Source organism: Phoca vitulina, unplaced genomic scaffold (assembly GCF_004348235.1).
Source record: "Phoca vitulina isolate PV1807 unplaced genomic scaffold, GSC_HSeal_1.0 scaffold115, whole genome shotgun sequence".
Classification (NCBI taxonomy): domain Eukaryota; kingdom Metazoa; phylum Chordata; class Mammalia; order Carnivora; family Phocidae; genus Phoca; species Phoca vitulina.
The window spans coordinates 254,446-281,282 of record NW_022589818.1 but is presented as its reverse complement, the minus strand read 5'-3'; the positions used below and the strand labels follow the sequence as shown (position 1 = coordinate 281,282).

General features: G+C 55.9%; 1 protein-coding gene across 1 annotated transcript; it reads left to right on the top strand.

Annotated features, from left to right (window-relative positions):
• The first annotated feature begins 1,507 nt into the window (after nt 1-1,507).
• Nucleotides 1,508-24,689, top strand: PRCC (proline rich mitotic checkpoint control factor). The gene is given in 8 exon segments (XM_032398341.1): nt 1,508-1,945; nt 1,947-2,255; nt 11,226-11,273; nt 14,083-14,649; nt 17,153-17,248; nt 19,435-19,578; nt 21,660-21,725; nt 23,777-24,689. Coding segments are annotated over 8 exon segments (1,476 nt in total). The 5' UTR covers nt 1,508-1,786; the 3' UTR covers nt 23,864-24,689.
• Nucleotides 24,690-26,837: the final 2,148 nt, after the last annotated feature.

Here is a 26,837-nt window from a genome sequence, read left to right as displayed (position 1 = left end):
AGTTTCTTAAAAATCCAGACTTCTGGGCTCCTCCCCACACCTACTAAATAGGGATCTCTCGGGCTGGGATTCAGAGATCAGCATTTTTAAGAAGCTTGACCAGTGATCTTAGGCACATTAAAGTTTAAGAATTGGTACGCAGGAAAACTGCTCTGTGCATCCAGAGCAGGGAGCGAACAGACTTAAGGAGGCTTCATGGAGCAGGTGGCATATGAGTTTGTCTATGAAGGCAGAGTGAGATTTTAGACAAATGGACAGGGTGGGAGGAGGGGGCCACGCAGGCTTGTCTGATGGAAGATTCACTGTCTCTCTTGGTTGTTGCCATCATCATCGTCCCCCCTCAGCAGCCTTACCATCTTTCTCTTTGGCCTCCTCCCCAAACCTCAACAGTCTACAGGGGCTGAGCTCCGGAGAATCTTTTGCTCTCCAGGAGCTCGGAGGTGGCGCCCACGAGGTGGATTAGCCTGTGAAGGACATGCACAGAGTTGACAATAGAGGACATCCAGTCACAGGCAGACAGGAAGGGGCGAAGATGGATAAAGAAGAAAGGGAACAAAAGCACAGGTGGACAGGTACGCAATCGCGGGCAGACGTCCACGAGCTGGAAAAGGATGGACAGGAAGGTCACACGACCACAAACACCGGGCCACCAAGCGCAGAGAGAGAGAGAGACGGATGCAAAGGAAGTACGCAGACGGCTAGGTGGGAGGTGGGAGGCTCGGCGGACAGGGATGGGCTCAGGTGCTGCCTCAGATCCCCGAAGGGCGCTGCGGGGAAGGGACTAAGCTCAAGCAGCCGGCTCTGCCTTCCAGGCCCTGCCCATCTTCCTTCTCACTGTCTGCTGCAGAGGGGCCAGGCGCCAGGCTGGAAGAGCTAGGTGTCCTCCTGGAGATGCACCTTGGTCAGGGGCGCGGGAGTCACCCCTCCCCCCCCCCCCACTCCGGGGTCACATTCACTTCAGCTCGCAGACGTGTATTATTAGGTCTGAGGTCTCGCTTCTTTCTCACTCATCCCCCACTTTCGTACACGTTTCTCGGGGACCGGCTCTCATTGGGGGGGTGTTTTATTCCAATTCCCGGTTTCAGGCGTCTCGGGAGCTGCGTCTGTTCATTCAGTGATCACTTTCCCTTTAAGCGATTTTCCCCATCAGCCACCTTCGCAGACTCCCTCTCCTTCCCGACATCGCTTGCAGTTTCTAAGAGCACTACATCTCCCATCAACCTTAGCGCCCAAGCGGCTACCCTAGGGAACTTCAAGTACCGAAGTGCTCTCCTACCCGTCTCCGTGACTACTGCGGTGACCGATGGGGCTTGTAGTCCCCTCGGAATTGCCAGAAGCCCAGAGAAACTACTCATCCCAGGAGTCCTCGCGTCAGAGGCGGGTTTCCCTCCTGGCTCTCTGCGCGACCCTTAATCCTCCCTCGGACTCTAACTCCCGCCGTGCCATGCGCTGAGCTCCCGGCGGCGGCGAATGGAGTTGTGGCCAAAGTGCCCTCTGGGAGTTGTAGTTTCCATCTTGGTGAGGCGAGGAGGAGGCGGAGTGACTCGGCGGCCATTAGCTGTGTGTAGTTGCCCGGGACTGGGAGCTTAAGTGAAGAGGGAAGCCTTACTCGGTGGAAATCTACCGTGGCCATGGGCTCCTGCCGGGGCTAGCCCCAGAGTACGGAGAAGGCGGGCTTTTCGGTGCCCCGCCCCGCCCAGTGGCGGGGCCCACTAGGCCTCCGGGCATCCCCGGTCTCAAGTAGGCCTCGTCTGCCGGCAAGGGCGCCCCAAAGGCGGGAGGCGCCATGTCGCTGGTTGCTTACGCCAGCAGCGATGAGAGTGAGCCGGATGAGGCCGAGCCGGAGCCGGAGGAGGAGGAGGCGGCGGCCCCTACATCTGGGCCCACTTTAGGGGGCTTGTTCGCTTCTCTCCCCGCACCCAAGGGCCCGGCCTTGCTGCCTCCGCCCCCCCCAGATGCTGGCCCCAGCCTTTCCCCCGCCGCTGTTGCTGCCCCCGCCCGCCGGGGACCCCCGGCTCCAGCCTCCGCCGCCCTTGCCCTTCGGCCTGGGAGGCTTCCCCCCACCTCCGGGCGTGAGCCCGGCTGAGGCGGCGGGAGTTGGGGAGGGGCTGGGGTTGGGGCTGCCTTCGCCCCGGGGCCCTGGCCTCGGCCTGCCCCCCTCCATGGGCGGTGCCGGGCCCCCCCTGGGCCTTCCCAAGCCAAAGAAGAGGACGGAGCCCGTGAAGATCGCGGCGCCGGAGCTGCGTCAGGGGGATGTGAGTATCCGGGGGGGCAGCCCCGCGCGGCCCCTCGGGGTCGGGCTTGCGCCGGGCTGTGCGCGCACCTGGGAGGTTCCGGGACTGCCCGTACCTGCGGCCGGTGCTTGCGGACCGCGGGACTCCTGCTGCCGCGCGAGCCGTGGGATGTGTCCGTGCGCGTTTCTGGAAGCTGGACCCGCGTGCGGAAGGGCCACAGAAGGTCCCTGGCGCTGACAGCCCCGGCCCGCGCCCTGCGTTCCGCTCCCCTGTTGCATCTGCACCGCGGGCCGCTTTTCACTTTTCTTAGCCCGAGAACAGCGTGAGATCTGGCGCCCGAAGAAGTGACAGCAGACAGGCTTCCTGAGCCCCTGCTGGACGTTTGGGGCGCGCTCTTCCCCTGGCGCCCAGCCTCGGGCCATCAGGGTCTGAAGGAAGAGAACAGGCCTCCCAGGTTCTGTGTCGGAGGGAGGACCTGGAGTGTGTGTGGAGTGCGGAGCCCTAGCCCGCATCGGCCCTTCGCTTCCGTTGTTGCAGAACTCCGGGGGGACCATTCTAGTTTCCACAGAGGAGGAGGGACGTCCGCTGTGTGAGATCTTACCTGCGAAAGGGCACAGTGGAGGCGAAGAGCTGGGTCGGTCACCTCCAGGTCCGTGCCTCGGTTTCCCCGTTTAGGTACTGCCGTGCCACGTGAGCTAGCACGCTTGGGTCCTATTTCTAGAAGAGGCAGCCAGTCTGTACGTCGGAGCAGAAAACAGAAGGCCTTTTCTGGGGTGAGCACTTCGGGAATAAAGGAGACATGAAGCCTGCGGGCAGGTGGTGCTCTAGGGTCATCCCGAGTTCTTTCCTTTCTCGTTTCTGAAAAGTTGTTTGGTCAGGCCTTCGCTCCCCTTTGGTGACCTTCGGAGAGAAGCTTATTTTTGCTCTTGCCTTTCTGCAGGCGTCCAGCTCTGGCTCGGGGCCGTGTCCGTGTTTGGTCTCGCTGGTCCCTCAGCTTCTTCCCCAGGCAGCCTGCCATTCCCTGCCTCACCTCCTTTGGAAGACAGGTGCTCAGTGAGGACGTCCCGGGCTGCCCACTTGCACTGCAGCCTCCCGTCCTCCGCCTCCGTCTCCCCGAACTCGCCACCGTTAAACATGCGCTGGGTTTTATTGCTTCTCTCCTTCCACTAGTGTGCAAGCCCCACGAGAGCAGGGCTGGCTGCTTATTCTGTCCACCACTTTATTCCTCCAGGTTAGAACTGCTTGGCACCTGCTGAGCACTGCCTGAATGTTTTCTAAGTGAATGAGCTCGGATGAATGTGGACTATTCATAAAAAGGAGGTTCCAGAATCGGCCTCACTGTTGTGTTCCAAACTTTCTTCCACATTATTTCCCCCTTCTTTCTCACTTGAGTCCGCCGTTTTTGTGTACAGGATCCAGAGCAGCCTTCTGTCGCTTTGCTGAAACTTACTTGGGCCTTGATTTAATCTAAGCAAAGAAAAGTCCCTGAATAAGACAAAAATAGGTTCATTTCCTCAGCCTTCTCTTTTTTCTCCTCTTCACGTTTCTCTCCACCGTGTTTGTGTCGGAGTAAGTGTGATGTCTGGGGGAGGTGGCGCTTTGGGTCAGGTGGCCCCCTGCCCCGTGACAGCGGAGAAGCCCATTTCCAGGTCTGCGAAGGCAGCCTTCGAAAACGTAGCTGGTAGAGGTCGTGGAACCTCCCGGTCAGGCTGCTTCAGGTGGCGGGTCTCACTCAGGACTCCTCAGTCTGTCCCTCCTCTGTCAGCGGAGCTCACGAAATTCCTGAGGTGAACAGTGACGCGATCGTTGGAGAGAGCCAGGTCCGAGCCCTTAGCTTCTCCCGTTCCTGTTTTCGTCCTGCCTGGGTTGGTGGTGGTCCTGCGGGAAGGTGGGGAAGGTGGCCTCGGAGAGTTCGGATGGCCAGGTGAGGGCAGCCGTTGTCCCCGCGGGTTCTGAGCGTGTCTGCTTCTAAGCTCTGTGTCCTGCATCTAGTAGGCTCTGAGTACACATCTGAAGAAATGAATGAGGTTTACTTAAGGGCCTTCCCTTCAGGGTTCGGTGTTGAAGTAGAAGTAACTCTAAACTCTTGTTCGTTCATTCATTCCTTCATTCCTTCCTTCAGTACGAAGCTGCTTGTCTGCCAGGAGCCGAGAGTACAGGGGTGAACGTGATCGGCTCTGCCTACACGGACCTCACGGTCTACTGGAGGAGACTGACGAGGAGGTAGATTTTAGGTCAGTCAGAAGAAGTGCGCGAGAGCTGGTGCCGTGGAGGCGCGCATGGCGGGCACTAACCCAGTCTAGAAGTTGGGGAGGCTTCCAGAGGGAGGAGATGTCGGAACAGAGATGAGAAAAGTGAGTAGGAGGGAGCCAGAGAAAGGGGGTGCTGTGCGGAGGAGCACGTCAGGTTGCGGGGCAGACTGTTGCAGGGGGCGCGGCGGTGAGAGTGACTGCCCTCGGGGGCACCTGACGTGAGTAAAGCGCTGGAGCCTGGGGAAGGGGGCGCGTGGGCCTTGGGCGCCACAGAAAGGCCTTAGTACGTGACCCTGGGGTGGTGAAGCGCCCTCAAAGGCCAAGCAAGGATTCTCTGGTCGCAGAGTGGCAAAGACCTGCGGGGAGCAAGACTGGCGGGCGCAGCACGGGAGAGGGTGCCGGCCTGGGCGCAGGGGTGCAGGTCTGTTCGGGAGGCAGAAGTGGCCAGTCGGTCTAGGTCATTGATGGGATGGCCTGGATGCAGGCCAGGATTCAAGGTTGACCCCTGTCTTAGCTCAAGCAGCTGGGAGGGTAGTGGTGGCATTTACTGAGGGAATATAGGAAACAGGGCAGGTTGGGGGTTAGGTGGATTTAATTGGTTGCAAGTATCAGAAAGCACCTCAAGGTAGCTTGAATGATAACGCATCATAAATATACCGAGGTGCCTTGCGAAGGGCCTGGAGTCAGGAATTGGAGTCTGTCAGGGAGCCACGCAGCTCTTTGCAGGTTCGATCCATCCTTCTTTGTCTGCAGAGTGGTTTCCTCTGCTCCTCAGCCTTCCCCACGGGGGAACGATGGGCACCCACAGCCCCCACCTTCTTGTTTTGTAGTTCCTTTTAGCGAGCAGCCCAGATGGAACTACATTCTTAGTCCCAGTTCTGGTTTTCCACAAGGGAGCACATGGTCGGTCTGCTCTGGGTCAGCTCCTCAGCCAGCCACAGTCAGGGGGCAGGCAGTGTCCAGTTCTTTGTCCAGGTCAGCTTTCCAGTTACATGAGGGAGCAGGAGTGACCCGCAAAACGGGGGATCGCCTCCTCCTTTTTCCTTATCTCCTTGCTCCGACCCAAGCTACCTCCGGGCGTTGGTTGATCGTTGATTTCGTGGACTTAGGGGATGCAGAGTTGTAAAATCAGGGTACCGAAGGTCAGTGTTAGAAAAGTCAGTCTGCTGTAAGAGTTTTCGGTTTCAGAATGTGCATTTCAGAGCAAACACATTTCAGGGTTATCTGGATTAGTATTCCTGTACTTTCAGATCATTTACCCAGATAGTGGAAAATTGGCAGCTGTGAGATGGGAGGTTTCATTCATTTTGGTCATTTCTGTTAAGCAAGCCAGCAGGCAAGCAAGACTTGACTGCGGCACAGCATAGTCTCGGCCCTCTGTCGGGAGGAAGGAGCGCAGACATTTGTGGGGCACCTGCCGAGCGGCCAGCTCAGCATCGTCCCCGGTTTACAGATGAACTAGTTGAGAGAGCAGAGGTGATGGGTCTAAAATCCCGGTTTGGCAGTGGCAGGAGTCCTGTTTGACCGCAGGGCTGTGTTGTTCTGTCGTGGAGCCTGTGGGAGAGGGAGCCCCGAGCTGCTGCCGGCTCAGGGGAGGAGGCCCCGCTCGAACTGAAGGGCACGTGTCCGCTCCAGATCCCGGAGACCAGAGAGGGAAACGAGTTGATGAATCTGACTAATTGGGATAATAGCAGCGAGGAGTGTAGTAGTGACTCGAGTTTGGAGCCCGGGGGGCTCTGTGCCTGGGCCCTTACTTCCTCCTTGGCTCCTGGCCCTGGCAGCTAGTGATTGCTTTTCGGAGAGGGAGTCTGTCAGAACCAGAGCCTGAGGAGATAAGAGGGAGGCTGCCGCGGGCAGGGAGGCTCCGATAGACGAGCAGATCCCACCGGGCCCGGCTTAATGGAAAATGTCTGTTTCCGTTCTTGCTCAGCAGTCTCCGGTGCGTGCGTCTTGTCACTCTTGGCAGCTGGAGCGGAGAGGACAGTGGTGGCCATTGAGGCCCAGGCTCTTGTGAGGCCAAGAAGAAATAGATTACTTTCTTCTTAAGGCACAACCAGTACGTGCCTCCAAAGCCCCGGAGGGCCCGTTCTGGCCGGGCCCTGGTGCTCTGGGGTCTCGGACATCACCCCGTCTCTGGGTCTGACGGAGTTGACTCCGGGGCCTTCCTGGATATCCTCCTGTGGAAGACAGGTTGGCAGTTCCTCAAAAAGTTACTTAGAATTACTCTGTAATCCAGCAGTTTCTTTTTTTTTTTTTTTTCTTTAAAAAAATTTTTTTAAGCAAGCTCTACACTCCACGTGGGGCTCGAACTCACAACCTGAGATCCAGAGTCGTGTCCTCTGCCGGCTGAGCCGGGCGCCCCTCTCGTCCAGCGGTTTGAGTCCTAGGTGGAAGGAGCTGGGAGCCGGACTCAGACACCTGCACACGCGCGTCCCCAGCAGCCGTGGGTGACGAGCAGCGTGTTGTCCAGCCTGAGGAAGGAAGGAAACGCCGCTGGTGTCCGGCAGGGGCGCTCAGTGAGGCCGGCGGCTGCAGTCGGGCGCGGGCTGCGCGGCCCCCGCTGGGTGTTGGGAGGGGAGAGGAGCGCTGCCCCGGAGGCTGGAGGGCAGGGGGTGGGCCATGGGTCCCTGTGGGTCAGGAGGTACAGACTTTCTGTCTGGGATGACGGAAAGTTCCAGAAATGGACGGTGGTGATGGTGGTACAGCGCGGTGAGTGCACTTAATGCCACTGAGTTGCACACTGAAAAATGGTTAAAATGGCACATTTTATGTTCTGTATGTTTTGCTGGGGTAAAGGAGAAAACCCCAGTGTGCTTCTGTCCCTGTCCCCGTCAAGGAAGTTCTCCTTGGGTCTAAATTAAATGCTGTGTGCCGGGGCTGAGCCCGTCACCTCCAGCAGGATCTCCAGGGTTCCTCTGCAGGGCTCCGATGGGAGCCCCCGGCCCCGGGAGACTGGGGGGCGATGGTGCATCTCTTAGCCTGTGCCTCGCCCGCCCCCCCACACTCACTGGCGCTCTGCTGGCTGAAATGGGTTTTCTTTGTAGCTCTCCTGTTTCCTGTTAGTGTTTAGCCCCCCCCCCCCCCCCCAGCCACGGGGGCTTCACGTGGCCTCTGAGCCTCCACAGTGAGTCCGGGAGCTCCGTGTGGCCGCCTGCTTCTAGGGCAGGGTTGGCGCGAGTTCGTGTGAGGGGCAGGGGCGGTTTTCCTCCCTCCGCGCCCCTGGACCCCCTGGACTTGCCCTGTGGCCCTGATGTGGTTCCGAATGTCCCTGAGGCCTGTTTGTCAGCTTTCAGGGCAGAGACTTCTCTCTGTCCCTCCCTCAGAGACGGATGGTCAGGACTTCACAGGGGTCAGGGCTCGGCGCACTTGGGAGGTTCTGACTTGGGTGCTGTGTTTTGGGGGGTCTGCCCTAGCTCGTGCACGTCACAGGATGGCTTTTAAGGCAGTTCGGTGGGTTAGGGCCCGGTGTTCCGAGAGAGGGGGTGATCTTGAGGGCCCGTCGCAGCTTCCTGAATCCAGGAAGAGCAAGCCGTTCCTAAAGTCTGTACACGTGTGTAGTTTTGTGCTTTCAAACTGGAAACTTAGGCTGTCAGTACAGTGGGAACAGTGTGTGCCGTTTGGGAGAGAAACGGCATTTCCTCGGCGCGCCCCTGGCCTCCAGCGGCCAGCAGTCAGGCTCACAGTAGCCTCGTTCTGTTTGTCACAGGATCTGAAGAATAGGAACATGCTTGTACGGTTTTATGGATGTCATCGTCTTAAACTTGGCTAAGATTTGTTTTCAGATTGTTGCAGTTGAACCTGTTATGTAAGGTGTTGAAGTTAAGTTGTGCCCCCGGGCCTCGCAACCGCTCTGCGCCCCGCAGTCAGGTGGTTCTATGGGGTCTGCGGGAGGAGACGGCGTCACGGTCAGAAGGCAGGGGTGGTCAGGAGTCTCCGAGGCACTGGGAGGCCGGGGCTTCGGGCTGTGTCTTCGGTTGAGTTTGACATCTTGCAGGCCAGAGAGAGTGATAATCCCTGAGCTCTGCCTAGAGGTTTATGTACATCCTCGTGGCCAGTAGCCCGAGCAGTCTTGGTTGTGCCGTGTGTGCTATTTCCAACGGCTTGGGGGTGGCAGGTAAGTAGCAAAGCCGAGACTCAGACTTGTATTTCTGATTTCGTGTCTGTGCTCTCGTCTGCTTCATGCGGGCTCTCGCGGGGCGTGCTCGCTGTGGCTCTGGGGCCTGGGCAAGCACGGGTGGCGGGCGTGTGTCCCTGCGGAGACGTGGGCGCAGAGCGGGTGCAGGGCCTGGTTCTGCTGCGTTCTAGCTGCTGTTTGACCTCAGCAAGCCTCACCTCCCTTACCCGCAAAACTGAGGTGGTAACATCTGTCGGGAAGTGTTGCCGGGAGGACGAAGTGAAGCATCGTGAGTTGCTGGCCACCTAGACGACTGTCCTTCCCTTTACGGCCTCTTCCCTCATCCCCCACATTTAAGTACCAGGACAGACTCCCCTTACGGGTTTCGTCATACGTATGCATCCGGCAGCAGTTAGTGATGAAAATCGTTGTGCGCACAGACTCCTGTGAGGCGGTCTTCAGCTATATGGTGGAAAAGGCAAGGATATGAATGAGAATAACGTCACATTCAGGGCCGTCTAGGTGGCTCAGTCGGTTGAGCGTCCAGCTCTTGGTATCAGCTCAGGTCATGATCTCAGGGTCGTAAGATCAAGCCCCGCGTCGGACTTTGAGCTGAGCATGTAGTCTGCTTGAGGCTCTCTCTCGCCCTCCGCTCCTCCCTCCCCCCATCTCATGTGTGCTCTCTCTCAATTAATATAATTTTTAAAAAAAATTAAAAAAAAAGATGTCACATTCACAGAGCAAGCACAAGTGGATCAGGGTTAGCATGATGCCACCCCAAACAAGTGAGTTATGCAGGGACACGGTGAAAGAGAGCACAGTGACAGTCACCAGGAAGATTCTCGGGACTTTGGTGTCAGGAGTCCAGAGCGCAGACGCAGGAGAGTACCCGGCGGCTGAGATACAGGCACAGGGACGGGGTGCTAAGGTGAGGCCCCCACATGCAAGAAGGAAATGTAGGACCAGCAGATCTTTGAGGGGATGTTTGAACCACACTTGATGTCCTTATGTTTGTTTGTTTATTTATTTATTGAGACAGAGAGAGATCGAGGGAGAGAGAGGCAGAGGGAGAGGGAGAACCTCAAGCAGGCTCCAGGGGGGGATGGGGGACTTGATCTCTTGACCCCGAGATCACAACCTAGCTGAAACCAAGAGTCGGAAGCTTAACCAACTGCACCACCCAGACGCCCTTTGATGTCCTTATGTTTTACCGCCTTCGTTGCAGTTACTGGGGTGCTTGTCTTTCTTCTTACTGGACCGAAAGTTTCTTGAGGGCAGGGACTTCTTTCATGTCACAGCACACACACAAAATCTTTGAAGCACACCGGGGTGAATAGTTTGCCTACCTGGTGCCTGTGGGCAGAGTGGATCCGCATTGTCTTGCCTGGGAAGTTCTGTCTACATACGGAGCATGGTGTGTTGCATAGAGTAGGTTCTCGGTTACTGTGAGGTCCTCGTAGCCGATGAGCCCAAGAAGGAACTTGTGGGGTAGGAGGGTCAGCTGAGAAAGTCAGGCAGAGGGTTTGAGTTCTTGCAGAATCTTGGAGGTGAACGGGTCTTGGAGGACCATTATGTGCAGATGCCCAAACCAAGGCCCCGAGAATAAACGGAAGGCTTTCAGGGTTCTTGGCTTGGGGATTAACTTTTTATTTTTATTTTATTTTTAAAGATTTTATTTATTTATTTGACAGAGAGAGACACAGCGAGAGAGGGAACACAAGCAGGGGGAGTGGGAGAGGGAGAAGCAGGCTTGCCGCTGAGCAGGGAGTCTGCTTCTCCCTCTGACCCCCCTCCCTCTCATGCTCTCTGTGTCTCATTCTCTCTCTTGCAAATAAATAAAATCTTAAAAAAAAATTAAAAAATAAAAATAAAATAAATTAGAGTGGTAAAGCTTGCTGTTCATATGCCTTGCACCTTTCTGAGAGGATGCTCAGGAGCTGGTGCTGAGCGGCACGTTCAGGTTGTTTTCAGTGTGAGAGCTTGTATTAGGAACGGTCCCGGTGAGTCAGAGGGTGACCCAAGTGGCCTCCTGTCTTGTCCCAGGCGCTCCCCACTGGCTCGCCTTCTTCCTGGACACGAACAACTCTGTCTGGCAGACAGTAGATCATACTTGGAGAGAGAATGGATTTCTCCAATGGCTTTGACCTTTAACGCCGCACAGAAGAGTAGTTAACACACCACTTACTCCCGCCGGACTTCCTGGGCCGTGTGGTTATGTAGTGTGGATGAGTGGTTTCAGAAGTGAGGCTGAGGTGGGGGGCGATTGTGGGCCAAATCCCATTCATCTTCTCGTGGACAGATTTATAAGGAGAAGAACGGGCATAGCCTTTTCTTTGCACCAAGTCTAAATGGGAGGAAAGAGTTCTACTTTGACGGAATAGAAATTGATGCAAGAAAGCCATGCAACAGGTGTGGGGCAGGAGAATGGGTGGCCTGGGGAGGTGGGCACTTCCCCTTCCTCTGACGTCTCAGGCCGGAGGGGAGCTCAGCCCTCGGGCACTTGGTGGGGCAGGGGGCAAGATGCTGGCGCCCTGGGTGGCCCTCCTCCCGTGCCCCTCATCTGACCCAGTGCTTCCTCTGCTGCCCTCATGCAGGAAGGCCTTATTCCGTTTCTTTTTCTCTTAGTCAGATTCCGAGGAAGATGAGCCTTCCAAGAAGAAAACTGTCCTTCAGGTAAGCTTCGTGACGTGGCAGAAGCCACCTCTTCTCTTTCCCTGCAGCTTCCTGAAAGCGGGAGTTACGACGCCTGGCAGTTTCCACAGCGCGCTTAGAGCAGATGCAAGTGCTGGAGGACCGACTGTTCCCGGGTGGTTTTGTGTTTCTGGGTGACACCAGCCCTTGTGCTCCCTGCCCTCCCCTCACTGCTCCTGGGGCAGGCGGGGGCGGGCCAGGGGACGTGGAAACCAATGGATGAGTTACATTTCTGCTCCAGGGATTATGTAGGAAGGTAGAGTAGAGGGAATGGATCGGTCAAAACCATGTGAGGGAACGTCTGTATTTTAAAATGCTCCATCTTCTTCCCGTCTCGTTTTTTTTTTTTTGAAAAAAAATTTTTTTTAAGATTTTATTTATTTATTTGACAGAGAGAGACACACCAAGAGAGGGAACACAAGCAGGGGGAGTGGGAGAGGGAGAAGCAGGCTTCCCGCTGAGCAGGGAGCCCGTTGCGGGGCTCGATCCCAGGACCCTGGGATCACGACCTGAGCTGAAGGCAGACGCTTAACGACTGAGCCACCCAGGCGCCCCTTCCCGTCTCATTTTTAACCTGGAAAATAAACACTTAAATAGCATTTACTGTGTACCGGGCACTGTTCTGAGCGCTTTACCAGCATTTACTTGATTTAATCCTCCAAGTGGTGCTGAAGGCCTAGTGTCTTCATCACGCTCACATCCTGCCTGAGGAACCGGGAGCTGAAGGTGCTCGTCCCAGATCAGGTGGTGAGCGGGGCAGGGCTGGGGTCCGACTCGCTTTCTGACTGTAGAGTCCAGGCCTGGCCCTGCTGTACTTGGCTCCTGTTCCAGAATTGTGACCAGAAGTCCTCAACCAGACAGCGCCAGGTGATTCCCCCTTGTCCCAGTGCCTCGATTCCGGCCCCTGGGAGTTTCTTCCTGTTCTGCTCCGTACTCGGGGACTTACATGCTCTCTGATCTCATGGATCATATGTCTCAGGAGAAGCAAAAGCAAAAGTGGTCCTGGCTCTCTGAGGTTGTTCTCTCGTGACTCAGGTATATGATGCTGAAGCTGCCCCCTGCCCTAAGTCTGCTGACGTGTCACTTCCATCGCTGGGAGGCCTGACGACCCAGTCACGTGGGAGTGAGAACCGGCACTGGGAGAGTGACCTTGTGGCCCCTTGTGGGGGGTGATGGGGGAGGAGCCACCGCACACACTGGCAGCGAGGCCGCTGGAGGCCAGCTCTCCGTTACCAGAATGGCTTCCTGGAGGAGGTGGATGGCAGCCCTAGTCATGGGAGGGCACTGGCTCAGAAGGCCTCGGGAGGCAAGAGCAGCCTTCCAAGCTGGCAGGAAGGGGTGGGTGGATAGAGAGCTCAGCTGGGGGCAGAGTGGGGCGCTGCGGGGGGCTGTGGCCGTGACCCCAGATATCACCTGAGAAGTCGGACGCCTCAGGGTAGCCTGAGCAGGTGCTCCACGTGGCGCCTCGGCCCGGTCCCTATACGCTTGAGTCTCTGCAGCCTGCCGGGACACACAGCAGGGAGAGGGGCCCACTCGCCAGATGAACACTCCTGCCTGCCTGACTCATGGGCTCTACTTCACTTGCTCCGGGCGTTGCTTGGCCGAAGGGCTGAAGTATACTAGTCCTCCAGGACAGGGGCGTAGTGACCTTATTCCATTCTCCTTTTTCTTTCTTTCTTTTTTAAGATTTTATTTACTTATTTGAGAGAGATAGAGCGAGAGAGCACGAGCAGGGGAAAGGGGCAGAAGGAGAGGGAGAAACAGACTCCCTGCTGAGCAGGGAGCCCGATGTAGGACTCGATTCCAGGACCCTGAGATCATGACCTGAGCTTAACTGACAGAGCCACCCAGGTGCCCCTCCATTCTCCTTTTTCAAACAGATGTCTCCCTCAGCCCTACAGTTAGGCCAAGCTGGCCCTGTAGCACACAGAACGCAGAATGGGAGAGATTTTTATGTGTAGTAGGAACTCTGAGTGGGCTGAGCCAGTTAGCTTACAAATGGAGAAGTTAAATGCTTGCCTGGGGCATAAGCTGAATATACCACATCTATAGGGTTTTCCTTGGGCAGGAGAGAGGACTTTGGGCAACAGAAATGGATGTCTTTTGGACAGAGCCTTGTTTTTGACTTTGAGTAGCAATTCAAAGGAAGCAGAGGGTTCCTATGTTAAGAGGAACCTTCAAGACATGGAGAGAGGTAGAGCAGTCAGCTGGAGAGAGCCCTGGGCTGTTTGGGAAGAAAGATGATGTGGGATTAAGAGCATCATATCTGAGATGCTGAACTCTAGGAAACAAATGGAGGGTTGCGGGAAGGGAGGGGAGGGAGGGATGGGGTAACTGGGTGGTGGGCATTAAGGAGGGCACTTGAAGTAATGAGCACTGGGTGTTGTATGCAATTGATGAATCACTAAATTCTACCTCCCAAACTAATAATACCATGTATGTTAATAAATTTGAATTTAAATAAAAATATAAAAAGAGGATCATATTTGCCAAAAACAGAGAATCAGGGAAGGGTCTGTGACAGAGGGCAGGGGAGCTGGCTTGGTATGGAGCCAAGGAGGACAGGGATGGCATCTTACCTTGGGAGAAGCAGCCAGCGGAAGGGCCTGGGGTGGGAGGAGTCAAGCCCAGTTGGATGAGTCAAGTGGGCAGAGGTAGGAAGGAAGCAAGGGCTGGTAAGGTTGTAGGCGGAGCGTCTGTCTGTAACTCTTGTTCTTGATGTCGATAATACAGATCACAAGATCTCACTTGTCCCATTTTTTCCCTCCTTCCCCAAACCTGCGCTCACCAGGGATCCGGCGAGGGGACTGGTCTGTCTGCCCTGCTTCCCCAACCTAAAAACCTGACGGTGAAAGAGACTAACCGGTTGCTCCTTCCGCACGCCTTCTCCCGGAGACCCTCGGATGGCTCCTCTGGCACCAAGCCCTCCAGACAGGCCTCTAAGCCCAAGCCCTGTCCCCCGGCCTCTGTCGTGGGCACCACAACCACCACCCCGTCACCCTCTGCCATCAAGGCTGCTGCCAAGAGCGCTGCCCTGCAGGTGACGAAGCAGATCACGCAAGAGGAGGACGACAGTGATGAGGAAGTAGCCCCCGAGAACTTTTTCTCCCTCCCTGACAAGGCTGAGCCGTCTGGAGTTGAGCCATACCCTTACCCCGTCCCCACTGTCCCTGAAGAGCTGCCTCCAGGCACGGAACCAGAGCCGGCCTTCCAGGACGATGCAGCCAATGCTCCCCTTGAATTCAAGATGGCAGCGGGCTCCAGTGGGGCCCCTTGGATGCCTAAGCCTGGGGACGACTACAGCTACAATCAGTTTTCCACATATGGCGATGCCAATGCCGCTGGTGCTTATTATCAGGTGGGTAGGAGCCATGGGGGGCAGGCCAGGGCCCGGTGGGGGGTGGTGGCTGGGGAGAGCGGTGAGCCGGTGCTACAGCCTCTGTGCGGTCACTTTGAATTAACGTCTTCTGGGGTCTTGATTTTCCTGTGCATCTCGGGCCTCGAAACATGCTGCCTTTGTTCTGAACCGTGTGGGTCTAAAATTGCCTGAGCCTTGAGGTCTGATATAACTGTCAGCTCTATTCTGAAAACCAGCCCTCATCGCAGGAGCTGGTGAGGGGGGAGGAGAAGGCGGAAGAGGGGGGCCCTCTAGTCTGGGAGATCCAAGGTGGCCTCATGGGGCTGAGGGAGCTGGAGGTGGGGTGCACCGAGAGCAGGACGGGAGAGGAAGGGCCGAGGGCCAGGGGGATCTGGATAGTTGACACAACAGGGAAGAGGGAGAAGGGAGAAGGCGGGAGACCGAGCCCTGGGAGGTTGGAAGGGTGGAGGCACCTGCCCTGGGGAGCCAGGGGGCCGTAATTTGTGTTGTGAGAGAGAGTGGGGTCCAGGGGTAGTTTGGGCTTTGAATCGCATGCTGTGTGAGTCCAAGCAGCTTCCTCAGCTGTGCAAGGGGCGTAATAGCGGTGGCCTCCTGGTGTCGCTGGGCCATCCCATCAACTTAGCGTGGTGCCTGGGACAGCAAATGCCCAGTAAATGGTTGCGGTGACTTTTTATCCAGGCGCCATTTGGAGAAGCTACTTAGCTTTGCTGTGGGTGGCGTGAGAGAGAATATAGCATGCCAGGTTGTGAGTGGGTTTAGGAGATTTTCCTGGCAGCCAGAGTGTCCTGGGTGGAGAGGGCTCCAGGGGCTTGGGGACTCTTGGCAGGGCTCCTGGTTGAGCAGGGGCAGCTGGTGGCAGTTTTCCTTGCAAGACTTAAGTCTCCTTGGACCACTGCGATTCTCTGAACTGCCAGCATTAATCTTCAGCCTGGACATGGGTAAGGACCCATAGTGGGTGGGCTTTGGGGGGACCCTGTTCTTTTTTTTTTTTTTTAAGATTTTATTCCTCTGACAGCACAAGCAGGCAGAGCTGCAGGCAGAGGGAGAGGGAGAAGCAGGCTTCCCACGGAGCAGGGAGCCTGATGCGGGGCTCAATCCCAGGACCCTGGGATCATGACCCGAGCCGAAGGCAGATGCCCAACCGACTGAGCCACCCAGGCGCCCCAACAATTTCTAAATATTTGTATTTCCTAAATATTTGCTGTTGAGCCTCAGTGTATCCTGTAGGCCGATCGGGGACAATATATCTCCCTTCAACATTGTTAGAAGGAAGGAGGAGGAAGATAAGAATGTTTTGACCTCTTTAGCCAAAAAAAAAAAAAAAAAAGCCATTTAAATGAATATCAGGCATTCTGTATCCATTTATAAACTCCACTGAGGCAGTCTGGGCACATGAAAGCATGTTACATATACTCGGGGACCCTGCAGTTCCATGTATCTTACTGTGAATACTTTCATAGAAAATTGTGCTCCAGTCATTCTGGATTTTCATGTATTTTATTGGTTGATGTTAAACTTTATTTTCCATTTAGCTCACCAAAAAGTGAATGTTCTTAGAGGGACATTTTCTGGAGCTTGGGCAAAAGTGGAAGAATTGGGAGAAGGTATGCACAGGGAGGACACCCGTTTCTCAGCCGGAGGGCCGCCTCTCCCCCTGGCCTCCTGGGGTCCCTCTTCCTCTGGGACCCACAGTGCTTGTGACAGCTCACCTCTCAGGCCGGTCCTCAGATTCCTGAGCTAAGTGTGTGGTAACACACACCTGGCTTGTTCCCTTCTAGCCAGTGGTTTTATCTCCTGTTCTTATGCAAGCAGAGCTGACACACAGTGTTAGCGTTAGTTTAGGTGTATGGTAATTTATGTTCTGTGCGAGATCAGCACCCTCCCCGCCTGTTGCAGGCAGTGTCCTTGTGTCCAGAGGCCGTGAAGAAGACGAGGAGCGGGAATGGTGTGCTCTCACACCTCTCCCCTGCTCACAGGGAGCTTGCCGCGGCCTCTGGAGGAGCACGGGGCTGGGGGGGTGCCTGCAGGGGGCAGGGGGTGCGGGCGGGACGGATGAGGGAGGGGCTGAGGGGCGGGGGCGGGGCCGAGGAGGAGAGGGGCAAAGGGGGAGGGGCGGAGGGGAGCAGGGGCGGGGGCGAGGCCGAGGAGGAGAGGGGCAAAGGGGGGGGGGGGGGGCGGGGCGCAGGGGAGCAGGGGCGAGGCCGAGGCCCAGCAGCTCAGGCGTGGGGAATCCCCTCCGGAAGCGGCTGAGGAGGTAGGGTGTGAATTGAAGCAGGAGAGAACGTCTTACTTCTTGTCACCCTTCCCTAAAATACGTCCTCCAGTCCGGAGGGTGCGGGTGAGAAGAGCCGCACGCTGTCCCTGAGTCCAGCATGGCGTCCGCGGCGGCCGCGTCCTTGGCGGGGCCCCCGCCGTCTCCCCGCAGCGCGAGCCCGCCGGCCGCCGCGCCTCACTTGCCGTGTGTCCCCGCTCTTGGCTGCAGGATTACTACAGTGGTGGCTACTACCCTGCGCAGGACCCGGCCCTGGGCGCCCCCCAGGAAATCGCCCCCGACGCCTCCTTCATCGATGACGAAGCAGTAAGTTAAAGCGCGGGGGACCGTCTCTGACCCGTGGACTCCAGGTTTCAAGTCTGAAACTAAAGGAAACAGTGAACTGTATTCAGTGAGGATTCACATGGCTGAGAAGCTCCAACGCGTCGGGGCTCAGAGCAGAGGAGCGAGTGCTTCTCCTCCTCAGGGAGGGCGAGGCAGGCAGGCCCGCGGCCGACCCCGACGAGTAGTTCGCTGTCCCGGTTGTGGCCTTGCTTCCGGCCCGCCGGGGCAGCTGAGGCGGCCGGCGCGGAAACGCCGAGGAAGGACGCCTTCCCGCCGCTTCGGGGACCTCCCCAGAGGTGTCGCGAGCACTCCCACTGTGTCTCACCGACCAGAGCCGGGTCACGCGGCCACACGTGCTTGCGGGGGGGGGGGGGGGGGGGGGTGCGTAGCCAGACTGGCGCCCATTCGCGGGGAGGGATTTGGGGCGGGAAGAGCAGCCCCCGCCAGTATGCCCGGTGCCCTGCTGCCCAGCTCCCTAGGCCCCGCACAAGGACAGGTGACGCCGCGCGTCCTGTGTCCTGTGCTGTCGGGCTGTGTGACGATGGAAAGTGGTGTTCTCTCCACAGCGAGGTCGTGGCCCGTTAGGAGGGGTTGGAGGAATCCGGGGCGCTACCTCTTTACCTGCAGGTTCTTGGGAAAAATAACTGTGTGCTCACCTCTTCACAGAAGGGTGTCCGTCCCTCTGCATTTTGCCTCCTGTGGTTAATGCTGTGTTCATCGGCTCCCCTGTGGGTATATCCCCGGCCAGTTCCGTAGTTAGGCCCTTTTTGTCCCCCCAAGGAGGCAGCAGAGAGCTCATCCTGTGCCGAAAGTTCGTTTTTTGTGGGTGGAGTGCCCCTCAGAGCCTCGCTAATAATGCTCACACCAGGACCTGGGTTCCACGCAAGTCTCTGAGTGTTTTGTTTTGTTTTTCCCTAAATGTTTTTATTTATTAGAGAGAGAGAGAGAATGAGCAGTGGGGAGGGGCAGAGGGAGAGGGAGAAGCAGACTCCCCACTGAGCAGGGAGCCTGACCTGGGGCTGGAATCCCAGGACCCTGAGATCGCGACCTGAGCCGAAATCGAGAGTCGGACACTTAACCAGCTGAGCCACCCAGGCGCCCCGAGTGCTTTTCTTTTTTTTTTTTTTTTTTAAGATTTTATTTATTTGCGAGAGAGAGAATGAGAGACAGAGAGCATGAGAGGGAGGAGGGTCAGAGGGAGAAGCAGACTCCCTGCCGAGCAGGGAGCCCGATGCGGGACTCGATCCCGGGACTCCAGGATCATGACCTGAGCCGAAGGCAGTCGCTTAACCAACTGAGCCACCCAGGCGCCCCGAGTGGTTTTCATTAGAGTCCCCACCCACACTACCTTCCAGGCACATCTTTGGGTGACTTTGATGTGATCTGCATTTTTAGTGAGGAGGGACAGGAGAGAGTAGCAGTCTCTTAGAAAATTTGCCACGCCTTTCTTATGAGACTCCTCTCCCCAGTTCCCTCTCTGGGTCCACTCTGGTGTGGGGTCTGCTGATTTTGTGATACCAAACCCATGAGAAGGAGCAGATGTGTGAAAACCAAGTTTTTTTTTTTTTTTTTTTTTTTTTTTAAAGATTTTATTTATTTATTTGACAGAGAGACACAGCGGTAGAGGGAACACAAGCAGGGGGAGTGGGAGAGGGAGAAGCAGGCCTCCCGCCGAGCAGGGAGCCTGATGCGGGGCTCGATCCCAGGACCCTGGGATCATGACCTGAGCCGAAGGCAGACACTTAATGACTGAGCCACCCAGGTGCCCCTGAAAACCAAGTTTTAGAGGAGAAATCCTAGATTTTTTTTTTCAGCCTGAATTCTTAATTTGAAAATTGTATACCGTCTTTTTAGGTAGATACAATGTATGTATAATTTGAATACAAATTCCTACCAGTGATCCCCTGCACTCACTCATGTTTGGGAGTGCTGCCTTGGCCTCCCTTTCCCTGAGGGCAGGAGAACTTCTGAGAAGCAGCCTTTCATATGGCATCAGGGGAGCGTGGTAGGGATGGGGTGAAAAGGGGTATTACATGGGGGGGTCGGGGAATTGGGGGCGCAGTGGGGGTGGGAAGTCACAAAACCATTCCATAAATTCCGGATTGCTAGTGACATACCCTGATCTCCCACCCAGAGCCCCTACTTCCGCTTTATTTTCCCTTTTCCAGTTTAAGCGGCTGCAGGGCAAGAGGAACCGAGGGAGAGAGGAGGTCAACTTTGTGGAGATCAAAGGTGATGACCAGCTCAGTGGGGCCCAGCAGTGGATGACCAAGTCATTGACAGAAGAGAAAACCATGAAGTCATTCAGCAAAGTAAGTGGGAAGGTCTGTTGTGTGGCCCCAAAGCAAAATCTAGGCCTACCCCTGTCCTGACTCCACACCCGATTGTTACTGCCCCAGCACCTTTCACACGTGCCTGCTGCCCATGCTATGGGGTGTGCGCCAAGCCTCTCGGATGCAACCTCTGCCTTCAGAACTTTGCAGCACTTTGCTTCCCATCTGGGTGGTGGAGTCTGGTTGCTGAGATTGAGCAGTTGGAGCAGTTTCCCATCCTGCACTTGGGAAGAGCTTTGATATATTGTGGCTGCTTCCCTCGCTGGACGGAGCCCGCAGCTGCTCTGCCCTCTGTCTACGGTCAGATCCCTCCTCCGTCCGTTCGAGCTGGGGCCTGGCTCAGCACATCTTTGAGGTGTGGGCATAACAGCAGAGTCCTGGGGGCTTAGCTTCTGCGTGCACAACCCCTCCTCTCTGCTTTCTTTCTGTTATTTATTGTAGCCAGCTGTGGGCTTTTCAGATGCTTTATTCCTCACGCTTCCCACACCGAGCTTCTGCCTTTCCGTGTTCATTTTCTTCAGTGTGATGAACCCCTCTCCACCTAGTAGCTGAGTACAGCAAATGTGGACATTTATGAGCCTGCCACAGGGGGGTAATGTGGGGAAGCCCTGGATTTGAGCCCAGCACCAGCAAGGCCAAGGTCGGGCATCTTATTCCCTTTTCCTCCCCCCGACTTTCTCTGCTTTGTTCTGTGGCCACAGATGGCCATCTGAGCCCCAGCCGTTTGTTTTCACTGAATGCTGGCGGTCATACAGGACAGAGCAAAGGATTGTGGTTAGATCAGCATAGATCCATCACTGTTTCCTGGAAAAACCACTTAGGAGAGCATGCTCTCCTGACTATGGGTCGAGAAGCATCATCGCATAGTAACGGCGCTCCCCGCGGGCTGGGGGTGGTTGATGTTTGCTGTCTTGGACGGTCACGTTAAGTGATGTCGCACAGCAGCAAGGAGTTGGAGTTTGCTGTTTTCCTGGGTCCGGGTTCTCTTTGCACCATTTCCTTGTATTAAAGCTAGATCTTTTATTTTATTTATTTATTCATTTTTAAAGATTTTATTTATTTCACAGAGATAGCGAGAGCAGGAACACAAGCAGGGAAGTGGGAGAGGGAGAAGCAGGCTTCCTGCTGAGCAGGGAGCCTGATGTGGGGCTCGATCCCAGGACCCTGGGATCATGACCTGAGCCGAAGGCAGACGCTTAATGACTGAGCCACCCAGGCACCCTTAAAGGTAGATTTTTTAAAAAGAAGAAAAAGATACGGGTCCTGTCCTTGAGGCGTTTACAGCGGAGCTGGGAGAGAGACATCAGGACGCTTGAGTGTTGATGAGGGATGACAGGCATGCTGAGGACACTCCAGAGAGGAGTGCTGGGAGCTGGGTGGGGCTGATTAGGAAGCTTCTGGTCTGAGACAGCTCTGGCGTAGGGCAGGAAGACCACAGGACCAATATCGACTTTGGCAGTAAAGCATTTGCATCAGAGCTCATTTAGGGCTTCAGTGCAGTTACGGGCCAAGGCTGAAAGATTGGAGACAGGTGGGATGACAGTGGAAATTTGAATTGCAGGGTCTCTGTATGCACCGACGGGAGAAGGGAACAGATGAGGGGTCCGGGGGGACGGGCAGAGCTGTGAGAGGGTCTGGAGGGACGGAGGTCGCCTGTCCCCTGGAATGGACGCAGTTTTAGACCCCTGCAGGCACTAGCTCGCGTCAAGTGTCCACTGTGGGCAGAGCCCTGTGCTTGTTGCGGGGGTGGGGTGGGGTGGGGTGGGGTGGGGTTACCAAAGAAATGAAAGACAGTCCTGACCTCAGAGTAGTTCCAGTCCAGTAGGGATATTAGCAGCCTATTTCAGGCAGGTCTTCTGAGCCTGGGTTTTTTGCATAATGGCTTTAATAAAAATAACTGTTTTGTAAGTATATAAACCTAAAAACAGCTCCAAGCTGACTTTTCTCCCCCAGGATTTGGGCTATGGGTTTTTCAGTCCCCAGCCTTGCACCGTCTGGGCACTTGAGATACTTCTACTTTTCTTCCTGTGGCTTAATGATTGTGTTTTCTTCCCTCGCAGAAGAAAGGTGAGCAGCCAACAGGCCAGCAGCGGCGGAAGCACCAGATCACGTACCTGATCCATCAGGTGAGAGGGCTGGGGGCCTGAGCCTGAGGCCCGCAGGGCCCTGTGAGCCTGGGAGAGTGCTGGCCAGGCCCCGCCCAGGCGGGCGTGTCTCCCGCCGCCTAGGCCACGGCGGGTTCTCCACATGGCCACTAGGGGGAGATGTGTCCTTCAGAATCACCCAGGGCGCTCCTGCCTCACTTCCCCGAAGACTCAAGTGTAAGTAATTTAGACATTGAAACGTAAACGCAGAGAGCAGTGAAGTGGTTTCTCATATGGTTCTTTTAAAGAGCTAGTTTATCAAAAATAAATAAACATCAAGCTTACCTAGGGATTTAAGAAACTATTTTAAAGAAAAGGATTGGTTTACCTGCTTTTATTCAAAATATCCACCTGATAAGGAAGTTGGTTTTTTTTTAAGATTTTATTTATTTATTTGAGAGAGAGCACGCGAGCGAGCACACCAGCAAGGGGAGAAGCGGAGGGGGAGGGGCAGAGGGAGAGAGAATCCCAAGCTGACTCCGTGCTCAGCGCGGAGCCTGATACGGGGCTCCATCCCATGACCCTGAGATCATGATCTGAGCTGAAATCAAGAGTGGGACACTTAACCGACGAGCCACCCAGGTGCCCCAGGAGGTTGGCTTTGTATTCTCCACTTCTGTGGCAGGAAATATCAACACGATAATTAAAAATCACAGATAATCCAAAAATGTCTTTTGGAATTAGAATGTTACTAATCTGATAGGACCCAGCAACTTTGAAATACTCATTTAATCATTAAACAGACATGTTTTTGAGACCTGCTGTACTGCACGCTGTCCCGGCCCTTTCCCTGGGGGCGCACCTGCTGCCCGTTGATTTCAGTGGGAAATCTGCTTTCATTGTTCCCTTCGTGGTTCCATCTTTTTTTTTCAGGGACCCCCTTGTGTCCTACCGTATTTTGTTTTTTGTAGGGAAAGGATTTGAGGGTAGGAACATCTTTCAAACCCAAACTCTTAATCCCTGCCCCTCATCCAGGGGAGATGAGCAGGCATCCATTAACTCTCGTGGGGTGGGGTCAACGAGCCCTTCTTTAGGGTGGTGCTCGTTCACTCCCCAGGTGCCACATTGAGGTCAGCAGAGGAAAGTCTCAGTTCTGGTACCTTCCAGTCTGTTTGCCACAGCTTCCGTTTGCGCTGGAGAGAGGTGTGAATTTCTCGGGTACCACATCCACCGTATTCAGCACAACAGCAAAACTGCGTACCCTGATGTAGCTGTTGCGGGGGTGCTGTCCTGTGTGGCCCTGTCCACGTCTTGAGGCCGTCCTCCCCAGTCCTCCCCCATCATCCACAGTCCTCTGCTGTCCTCTCCTCCATGTCTCCTCCCGTTGGCTGGTCAGGCATCCAAGGCATCTGATTTGTCTTCCTTTCAGATGCATACTCTAGCTCTCCTTTGCCCATTTGCCACTTGAGTGATTCAGTTTTAATTCCAGCAGGTGAGGGACCAGGATTCTTTTTTTTTTTAATTATTTTATTTTTATATGTTTCTTTTTAAAGATTTTATTTATTTATTTGAGAGAGAGAGCGTACAAGCATGGGAGAGGGGTAGAGGAAGAAGTAGATTCCCCACTGAGCAGGGAGCCCAATGCAGGACTCGATCCCAGGACCCCGGGATCATGACCTGAGCTGAAGGCAGACGCTTCACTGACTGAGCCACCCAGGCGCCCCTATTTTATTTTTAAGTAATCTCTACACCCCACGTGGGGTTTGAACTCGTGACCCTGAGATCAAGAGTGGCATGCTCCTTCAACTGAGCTGGCCAGGTGCCCCAGGACCAGGATTCTTGAGTTTTTATTCTGCTTCAACCCTGTTGGCCCCCAGAGAGATGCTGTCAGCTTTCCCGAAGAGATGTTTCTTCTCTGCTTTCCCAGGGTCTTCCCCTTCTTAAATAAGAGAAAATGAAGTCTTTCAGGGGATTTGCTATTTTGCCATACCTGTTCCAGGGGAGAAAGATGTTAGATTGGGAAGCTTGCAGAGGCGAGCGAGAGGCCCCTCAGCACCCCATTCGGCTCACCACACCCGTGTCCCTTGCCACAGGCTAAGGAGCGGGAGCTGGAGCTGAAGAACACCTGGTCGGAGAACAAACTCAGCCGTCGGCAGACCCAAGCCAAGTATGGATTCTAGGGCTCTGGACCTGATCGTTTCTGGGGCTCCTGCCGCCTGGCGCCTGGCCTCACCTCGGGGACCCCACTGCTCCAAGCCCAGGGTCTCTGTCCCTGAGGACCCGGCCCTCGCCTCTGCGAGAATGAACACATTTGATAGATTTTTCTTAACAAAAGTTAGAAAATTCAGCTCCTCTGTCTTGGAGCTAGCAAAGACTCAAGCGATGCTTCAGATGGGGCTCTGAGTTCCTGGATGGGAGTGGGGCTCCCTGGTGGGTGTGATGAAATGGGGAGCCCCTCTCTCCACTTTTTTTTTTTTTTTTTAAACCAGGGATGTCTGTTGAAATAAAACATTCAGTCTGACAGACGTTGCTTGCCCTAACCCCTTTCCTACTTTTTAGTGTGGTCTCGTTTTTCCATTCTGGATCTTTCTCACTTGTTCTCCCGTTCCTGGATCTGACGTTACCCTTGTGTAGAGCACCCTCCGAACCGTCATGAGCTGCCTCAGCGATGGCTTTGCCTTTTCCTCTGTGCCCACCTTCTAAGCTGGGTTCACGGCCGTCGAAGACCCTAGGAATTATGTGTACAGCTTTGCGTGGGGCAGAGGCCTGTGGTCCCAAATCGGAAAGTATTGCTGGTCTCAGTTATCTTTGAAGACGAGAGGAAGTCAAGGAGGTTCTTTCCGTGACACCAGAGAGTCGTTAGCAAATTCAGTCCAGCAGAAGTGGCGAGTGTCTGTCCCTGAAGAGGATGCGCGTTCACACTGATTGCCATTGGCCTTGACTGGTTTGGAAGCTTTGTGGAGGGCTGGGGGGGCTAGACAGATCTCCTCGGAGACTTCTGCACCCTGAGCTTTATGCTAGAGCGGGAGGGGGGCGGCAGGGTCACGGGCCTCAGTTCACGCTTCTACACTGGGATGCCCGCCAGCAGCACGGGGTTCCCGAGGGGTGGGAAATGCACACCCTGGTCCCAGAAGCGTGCGGGTCCTCGTGCACACCGCCGTGAAGCGTGTTGCCGAGGGCCCTGGGGCTCTGGTAGGGGCTCTGCTGCAGCGGCTTCCCGCTCCTGTGACCAGGGTTTTGGTGGAGTCCTGCGGAGAAACGTCTGGTGCCCGGCCCGGGGGAGGTGACTGGGCGCAGCAGCTCGCCTCCAGCTGCGGCAGGCTTCTCAACGGGAGAGCGCCGGGAGGAGGGACTGACAGCTCTGGTGACGGACGGAAGGTTCCGGCCACGGGGGCAGTTGGAAGCGTGTGGTGTGGGGACCTGGGGCTGCGAGGGAGGCAGCAGGAGGGAGGGTCTCCCCGTGCCCCCGGTCGTGTGTGCTGGGTAAGTTGAGGAGTCTGTTTCTCATTAAGTACAGGGGAGGCTTTCGTCACTTACAGGAAAACCACCCACTTATCTGAAATCTGACCTACTTCGGGTTGGAGCCAGACAGGGCTCCTGCATCCCACAGGGACACTGGGGCTGTAGTGGTCCACGTCCATGCATCCAGCCAGTCTTCGGGAAGGAGCAGCGACCCACTGCCACTTCTGTGGTCCTCAGAGGCCCTGGGGGCGGTGGCCGAGGTCACCCTCCTGGGGTGTCGTAGGTGGTGAGGTAGGCTCCACAGGGCCCAAAGTCTGAGATCCCGAGGATCTTTGCTGCACCCAAGATGCTGCAGATGCCCTCCCGGCTTGCCACACCCCTGGGACTTGAGTCCCGCGTCCTCACTCAAGGGGCTTGCATCATGATGGAGCTGGAGGGGCTCTGGGCACAGAGGGTCCCAGCGTCTTCTGGAAGTGGATGGACTTGAGCCAGTTATCTGTAAGCCTCTGGCCTCCCACTTCTGTGCTCTGCAATAGCTTACACCACTTTTTTTAAAGCCACTTCTTAGTCCTACCAAAGGTGACTTTTTTTTAAAGATTTTATTTATTTGAGAGAGAGAGCACAAGAGGGGGGAGCGGGAGAGGGGGGAGCGGGTGAGGGAGAAGCAGGATCCCCGCTGAGCAGGGACCCCGATGCGGGGCTCGATCCCAGGACCCTGGGACCATGACCTGAGCCGAAGGCAGTCACTCAACCAACTGAGGCACCCAGGCGCCCAAAGGTGACATTTTATTTGGTGGATGTAGTTTCCTGGTCACCAAGAGAAATGCAGATTAGAAATGGACAGTCCTCATTTGGGAAGGCTTCCTGGAGGTAGTAGCCTCAAGTTCTGATAAATAAACAGCAAAGGGAAGACAGACCAGGATGGTGGGAAGAACGAGGAATAGGAATGATACTTGGCTAAAGCTGGAATGGCAGCACCAGCCGAGGGGCAGAGGGAGGAAGGGCAAAGGCTTTGGTCAGAATGGATCCAGGCCCCCCCAGGGGCCCCGGGAGGCGCTGGCCTGTGCCCGAGGGCGCCGGAGTGCACGGTGCAGCCTGCTCCTAGCCTTGTTGGCCGCCTCTTCCTCTGCCCAGCTTTGTTTCAGGTGGGGACAGATGTCCTATGACAGGGAGGTAGCTGAGGGCAGGGCCTCAGCAGCTCTTGGCCCCCAGTCCTCCCGCTGTGCGTGGTGCTCCAGGACAGAAGGGGTCACCCCCTGCCCCGGAGCCAGACTTCCAGGGCGCCTCCCTGAGCGTGTACTGTGTGAGCTGAGGGAGCACACAGGATGAAGGGGACAGCTCGGGAAAAGTGCAGAGAGCCGACAGGTCGGCCACGGTGCTGGAGGGAAGAGCCGTGCCCCCTGCGAGCCTTCTGTAGGTCCAGGCTGGGCTGAGAAACTGTCCTCTCAGCTCTGAGTGCCCCGAGCCCGAGAAAGCCCTGTGTGGAGGGCAGGGGGAGGGCTGGAGGGACCGTGGCAGAAGGAGCCGGCTGGGAAATGCCCTTCCCCTGCAGCCCCGCGGGCCCTGGCTGGGGAGGAGCCGCCTGCTGCACGACTGCCCCAGTCCTTCCCCTGTAGGAGTTCCTCAGCTTCTCCATCCTCCGCCGCAGCACCCCTGCTCAGCGGACCCCCGCAGCGCCCTGCCGCAGCACCC